The 7,181-nt window shown below is 43.4% G+C and overlaps 1 protein-coding gene across 1 annotated transcript; it reads right to left on the bottom strand.

Moving 5' to 3' along the window:
• Window positions 1–502: 502 nt before the first annotated feature.
• Mycbp (MYC binding protein) lies at window positions 503–6,972 on the bottom strand. Its single transcript, XM_006997247.4, has 5 exons — window positions 6,762–6,972; window positions 6,543–6,615; window positions 2,279–2,327; window positions 1,950–2,079; window positions 503–726 (listed from the first exon to the last, which is right to left on the bottom strand). The coding sequence occupies exons 1-5, from the start codon at window positions 6,843–6,845 to the stop codon at window positions 682–684; spliced, it is 381 nt and encodes a 126-aa protein (XP_006997309.1). The 5' UTR covers window positions 6,846–6,972; the 3' UTR covers window positions 503–681.
• Window positions 6,973–7,181: the final 209 nt, after the last annotated feature.

Below are 7,181 nucleotides of genomic sequence, written 5' to 3'. Positions count from 1 at the left end.
CTGTTGGAAGCTATGTAAATTACAGTCCAGTAGCTGCAGCGTTAAGCAAACTGAAAACAACACAGACTAATGTGCAACCAGGACGCACTACAGCACACAGCACAGCAAGGCAGCATTATCAGATGGGCATGAGTGCATAGAAAGAAAAGGTGGTGTCAGAGTTCATACTGGCACACACACAGTTATCTAAGGCAAAGTGGTGGCAAAGAAGAGTTACTTGTCCCATATTATTTAAGGAGCAGAAGATGCATGGGAATCCATGCAGAAGCATCATACACCACAGATCTGTCCACTGGGAATACACTGTCAAGATTGAGTGTGCCTACTATGCTCCAGTCCTCAACCAAGGAATAGCTCCATGCTAAATCTCCTAGCTAAAATACAACCAGTACCATCAATCCTAATTGGATAATAAATAAAATGTCTTTGAAGGTAAAAAGTTATGTGGCTCTTTAGCTTTTCTTCGAGATCTACTTTGGATTCTCCTGCTTTAAGACCCAAAGAAAGTTATATTGAGTTTTTATTGGTGATTCTATGTATATGTGTTTATAACATTAAAGTGTGATGAGTGGATTTAACATATTAAAAGTTTATAGCATCTTTTCAGGAAGATTATATACTATACAAGCTATTCAAGTGATACAAAACCAGTTTTCAGTGTCTTTTCAACTGAGAAGAATCCTATTCAGCACGCTTCTCCTCCTGAGGTGGCTCATACTGAGCAAGCTATGGGGCAAAGACAGAGGATTTAGATGAATTTTATTTAAATTGGGTAAAAAACTTAGTAACACAATGAAATTAGATATTATATTCAACTTTGTTATTGAGTCAATAATCAATTCCTGAACTTATCTTTCTTAAACCATTTGCTTACTTAAGATTGAGTACAATTAAAACTAACAAAATCCCTTTTTGTATAAACCTTTAACAGCTAAACTTCAGTTTCAATTCATGACTGAACCGTTCAAATACTAGGTACATAACAGTCTATCTTTCCAAAACTGTCATGCTGTGTAATATGGAAATGTTTTGTCCTAAAAAACAGACGAAGAGTTATGTGATTTCTATTAGTATAGTCAGTCAACGAAAAGTGACTTTAAAAGTACCAGAAGGGCCCTGGCAGGGTGCATGCCTTTAATCCCAGCACTAGGGAGGCAAAGGCAGGGGTTTCTAAGTTCGAAGCAAGCCTGGTCTACACATCGACTACAAGGAGTTTATCTCAGCATCTTTGATAATCTCAGTCACTGAATTTTTTTTTTTTTTTTTTTTTTTAAATAAAAGCTTGTGGTTCCTTACAAGAACACTGGACTTCATAAGGTATGACTTCTTTTAATTCACTGTCAGATTTGGAAAGTGCATTGTGTAGTTCCGAATGTAATAAGCCTCAAAGACTATAAGTTGATGTTCAAGTTTATGGGAGTTTGAACAAAGGGAAAACTTCAGCTCTAGATATGATCAAGTCTGTCCTTATGAGCCTGGAGCAAGCATGCTTGAGACCGTGTAGACTATGCACTGCCCTGTTCTAGGTACCCTTAACAAAGCAGTGGCCTAGGCTGACCTGAACTGCCTAAGAACCTTAAAATTATCCATGTACTTTAAGCAGTATTAGCCAGTATTCCCTACTTTTTATTAATGCAGGTTTTCAATTCCCTCTTCTTGACCACTCTTTGCTTATCCTATTTATTGTTGGTCTTGGGATTTTTCTAGATGAAGCTTAAGTTTGCTATGCATTTGATTCAAACTGATACTGTCCCTCCCTGATGCCCATTTAGTGAAGTTTTGAGGTTGTTTACTCTGGTTTTATCATGCTATAGATGGAATTCAGGACCTATGCACATGCCAACAGATACTCTACCACTGAGCTACTCCCTGGCCTGTAGTAAGGATTTGGTCAGATAATCATTAGAGACAAGATTGTTTTTTAATTTGAATTTCTTTTTTAAATTTACCTTTGCTTTCAGTTTTTTATTTTCTTCTACAGTAGCTTCATATTTCTCTTTCATTTCTGCCAATTCTAGGCGAAGCAGCTCTATTTCTGGGTTTTCCGGGGTAGCAGCTCCTAAGTGATGCTTTAAAAAACTAACATCAGTGTTAAGAATGTACTCACAGCAGAATGAGGCTGGGGGACAGTACCCACCACACCACCAAGGTGATCCAAGGTCATGTGAAGATTCAAAAGAACTTTTCAATAAACAAAAGTATTGAAAGCTTAATATATATTTGAATAAATTAAAATGTCAAAAATGTGGCCTTTTGACTTCAGAGATGAAAAGGATACTCCAGAGCACTGGTGGGCTTCTCTGGTTCTTCGTATAAGGCTACCAACACTGCAAAGAGAAAGAAAAGCAATGAAGTCCTCAATGTAGATGGCTAATATTCTGAAACTCAGTTAATACTATCTGCCTGCTGTATGGCAAGCAGATTGCTAACACTGTCCATAGGATGGTGAATAATTCAGACAGTGTTCTTGCTTGCAACAAATTTACAGTCCATGGCAGAAGATAAGGAAGGCAGAGAGTATTGAACTGCAATGGTGGTTACTGAGTTTCGGAGTGAGACTGGAGAAATACTTAGCATCAGAGGCAGACCTGAGACCTAGCTGTGTTTCAGAGAAAAATGGGAAAGCTCAGAGCACATATTGAGAACTAATGTGTCAAGTATGTTGTATGTAATGGTAATAAATGGAAAGGCAGTCTAGGGTCAGACAATGGAAAACTGAGAACAGCTTAGTTGAACTCTGATCCTAAGGGCTACAAATATATTTCAACAATTTGAAAGCAAGGGGGTGGCAAGATCACTCTTGAGTGCTGTACGCAAGTCTGACTGAAGTGGGGCATGGAAAATGGCAGAACAATTAAGGAAGCTGGGTGTGCTGGCCCACGCCTGTAATCTCAGTACCGAGGAGGTGAGGCAGGGGGATAAGGAGTTTGAGGACATTCACTTGTAGAAAAGCAATGAGCTGCAGACCTGGGCTACAAAGAACCCTGTCTCAAAAAAGCCAAAACAGTCTACTGTAATCTAACTAGAGAAATTTCAGTTCCATTCAGAATATTCAACAGTTAAGTTTTATATATGACAGGCTAGACCAACCAAAAATGTTACCAGTAATCAACATGCTCAGATTGGCATTTAAAAATATGTGGCTTCATGTGAACACTGTCTCACTCATCTAGTGAACAAGCCCTCCTGGAATTCAATATTCGGATGGCAAGTTCTCCAAATTAGTGTTGAGGACCCTTGACAAAAATCCCCTGAGCTTGTAGATGCTGAACCTGTGTGTAGTTGAGACAGCTAACCCAAGCTGGCCTAGAATTTATATAGCCCAAGCTGGCCTCACACTCATGGCAATCCTCCTGCCTCAGTTCTCCCATACAGGTGTGTCACCACACCCAACTTTGGAAATCTGACAAAAGCAAAAACTACAACTGTCCAATGTGTCTAACTTTTAAATTAAGAAGTCCTGTTTTAAACCAATTTACAGGTCCTTTATTAGAGTTTTAATAATTTAAATACAGTATGAAAAACAGCAAGTGAACAGTTACTTTTAACTTACACCAAAATACACAACTTTTTGAGAAATCACATTTACATCACCACTATCTGCCAATCATCTTTTATTATGTTACAATACTCAGGGCCCTATTTATTACTTTTTTAATTATATACTCAAAAGTGTTTCTTCCATTTACTTCCACTTATCTGTACTGAATCTTAACTTTTATTTACTTATTTTTAAAAACAGCCTTTACACAGCCCTAGCTGTCCTGGAACTATGTAAAATAGGATGGCCTTGAACTCAGAGTGCCTCTCTGAGTGCTGGGATTAAAGACAGGCACCACCAGGCCAGCCAGAATCTAAACTTTTATAGGTGTGACTATTGATGCTCTTGCCTTTTCCTTCCACTAGTCTTCAGCTTCCAAATTCCTGTCAGTAGTGCATGCAAGGTTGATGCTACAAAGCGTTAAGTTTCTTGTGCTTTTCTATGGGATGACTGTACTTTCTATCTGAAGAGTATTCAATCAAATCATATTCCTTTTTGCTTTAGCAGCTAGATTTATTGTTATTAGTTACATAGGGGGAAGGGAGTTGGTCAGAGGATAAATTTCAAGACACATTCTATATTCGCCTCCTACCAATGAGTTGCAGGAATCAAACTCAGATCCATCTGGCTTGGCAGCAAGCACCTTCACCTGTTGAGCCTTCCGGCTGGGCCCTAGCAGTCAGGTAATTTAAAGCCAGGTATTTTATAGGTTGATACTCTGCTCAAAATAACAAAATGCTACTCAGCCAGGCTGGCCTCAGACTCAAGCAGTCATCCTACTTCTGTCTATCAAGTACAATTAGAAATAACACAAAATGCCTTGGTCTTTTCCATGTGCCTAAACCTTTTGGGGCAAGATCTCTCACTGAACCTGGAGCTTGCATTCTTGGCTTGTAGCCAATAAGCCTTGCAGCTCATCCTGTGTCCGCTTCCCGCCTCCCAGCACTGAGATTACACACAGAGACCCTGTCTGACTTACTACATGAGGGCTGGGATCTGAACTCTGGTCCTGATGGTTGTGCACCAAGTGGTCTGAACCCCTGAGCCATCCCTTCAGCCTAGCTCTAGTTTGCTTTTTGTGAGTTCGGTCTTGTTATGTACCCCAGATAAGCAGTGAATGCAAGACCTGCCTTCCCTCACTGTAGCACTGTAGCACTAACCATGCCTGGCTGCTTACACTGTTTTGACATTAAAAACCAATTTAAATCCTCTCTGAAATGTTTGCTGGATAGGAAAATGTAAATTTGTATAAAACATGTTTGAACCTTTAAAATTGAGTTTTAAATCATATTAGTAGATACTGTGTTGTCAGATGTTATTTAGGAGACTAGTTTACAAAGGTTGAAGGTGGGAGCATGCAGATGTTTCCCATCTCTTACACAGCCTGAAGGCTGCGCATCTTCTCCGTACTCAGTTATCTCTACCTGTCCTCCACCTGCCTGTTACTGCCTTTCTGTCCACTTGCTGCATTCGACCCCCACCCCACCCCCACACAGAATACCTGGGACCAGAAGTATTTCAGTGTTTATCTCCAGTCTGGAATATCTATACATTCATAATGAAATATCTTGGGGATGAGATCCAAGCCTGAACATGAGATTCGTTTACGTTCCATATGTGAACATGACAAGCAAATATTCCTCGGTTCCTGAATTTTGACTGACATAACTTAAATAGTCAGGTATGAGATTTTCCACATCAATGCTCAGTAGGTTACAGGCTTTGGAGCAATTTAGATTTCCAATTTTCAGATTAAGGATACTTATCTGGACTTTCTGTCCAAAGGTCTTCCCTCTACCACTCAATGTCAAGTGTCACATCTTTATCCCCTAGTCTTGCTATGGTTTAAGTCACACATTTACTGCTAGCTGGCACTGTGTTTTAGTGTGTGTGTCTCTAACTAAGCTAACTAGCTCCTGACAATGGGGACGTTTCCATAGCTGTATCCCTTGGTGCCCAGAACACAAGGCTGGAATAAGATCATTACTTGAAAGAAACAAACATGAGGGGGTTTTCCCAGAATTCCACGCATCTGTGACACTTCTGAGGCCACAAAGTACAACGGTTTCAAAGAGTTCTTACAGTTTGCTCACGTTGACTTGCAAAGATATAGGAAATTACTATCTGAGTGGAAAGTAGGCAGTAAGTAAACTTGTCAGCTCATCCGTGTGAGGGAATTAAAAGCCCTGTTTTCTGCTAAATTCTCTCAAAAGATAGAATTTCCCCTATCTTTTGTTTCCCTAAAAAGCAGATACAAATAGTTTCCCAGACACTTTCCATTCTCAAAAGGACCAAAGTTTCAATCCCTGCCAGCAATTCCATTCTACACCCTTGAAAACACCAGGCAACGTTGTTTTGAGTAACATGTAGCAGACATTCAATGTACTGTCAGGCTAGTATAGCTGTATTCTCTCTCTGAGGATCCTGTGGTTTCAGTCACCAGTCTCTCTAACTTTCAACCCAGAAAGGAAGGGATACACTAACAGTAAGCTTCCGTTTTTTAAGGTAAACGATATAGTCATTTTTATGTGCTCTGGAGCTCTTCAAAATCTAATCCTGCTGTAATTATGAAATCTACACAAAATAGGAATTACTACAGGCTGAGGGAGTTGAAAAGCGACGGCCCAAATTGTCTATGAATCCCCAGCTTTGAAGACTAATAGTAACCCTCTTTCAAACTCGGTAATTTTCTTAGTTGCCTTTTGTCCGAAGGAAGATGTGTAAGATCCCGCACACTATGAGGCGGGAGTAATTGGGACCTCAAGGTCTCTTACTAACGTGTCCACTGCGGCTGCTCGGGAGAAAGCAACGGAAGTTAGAGAGACTTTGCAACAGCTGCAAGAGTTTCAGTCCCGGGCAGAGAGCGGCCACGGGGGCGAGGTGACGTCCCGCAGCCGGCGTGCGCCCGACCCGCGGGACCCCAAGGCCTCACCGGTTCCCGGTAGGGCCCCACCTGGCCAGGAGCGCGCGAGCGCGGACAGCCGCCGTCCCCCCAGCTCACCTTTCGTCAGCGTGTCCAGCACTCCCGACTTCTCCAAGTACCTCCGGAACTGCTCGCGCTTCGAGTCGGCGGCCTGAGGAGATACGGCGGGTCAGGGACCGGAGCCCGGGGCCGGAGCAGGAAGACGGCGCGCCCCGCCGCCGCCCCCAAGCCCTGCACGTGCCCCAACTCCCACCCGGCGCCGCCCGCACGCCCCGAGCCACGCCGCGCCCCCCTCACTTTGTAATGGGCCATAGTGACAGCCACAGCGGCGTAGCTGGCGCCGGAGACACGGGCTGGCGGGCTCCAAGCCGCACTGCTCATGCGCGGAACGGCATGCGCGTCTGCGCACTGGGCGGGCACGGGCCGGGATAGCCGGGGTGTGGCCTGTTTTCATGGCGACCGGGACGCTGTGTATCCCTGTCTCCGCGGAGCCCAGGGAGACTGCGTGCGCCCGCCCTCCGCGGTTCCGGGTAGCCCCGCATCTTCCTCTTCCGGTCGCTGTGGAGACTCGGTTGCCTAGCAAGAGGCGAGGTTTCGGTAAATCCCGGCGAGCGTCCCGTGGAGTCCTGCGTGGTGTGGCCTGGAGTTAGCGGCTCTTGGCGGAGCTCCTCCCCACGAGGTAGTGGGCGCACTCCTGGTGTGTTTGGGCCTTGGAAG

This window comes from Peromyscus maniculatus, chromosome 2 (assembly GCF_049852395.1).
Source record: "Peromyscus maniculatus bairdii isolate BWxNUB_F1_BW_parent chromosome 2, HU_Pman_BW_mat_3.1, whole genome shotgun sequence".
NCBI lineage: Eukaryota > Metazoa > Chordata > Mammalia > Rodentia > Cricetidae > Peromyscus > Peromyscus maniculatus.
This window is presented reverse-complemented; position numbering and strand designations above follow the sequence as displayed.

What these genes read in the sequence shown, in the direction of transcription:
- Mycbp (XM_006997247.4), bottom strand. Translation starts at nt 6,845, where the DNA reads ATGAGCAGTGCGGCTTGGAGCCCGCCAGCCCGTGTCTCCGGCGCCAGC. An exon ending in TCACTATGGCCCATTACAAA is followed by an intron (nt 6,616 to 6,761) that starts GTGAGGGGGGCG and finishes GTATCTCCTCAG; the next exon opens with GCCGCCGACTCGAAGCGCGA. An exon ending in AAGCCCACCAGTGCTCTGGA is followed by an intron (nt 2,080 to 2,278) that starts GTATCCTTTTCA and finishes CACTGATGTTAG; the next exon opens with TTTTTTAAAGCATCACTTAG.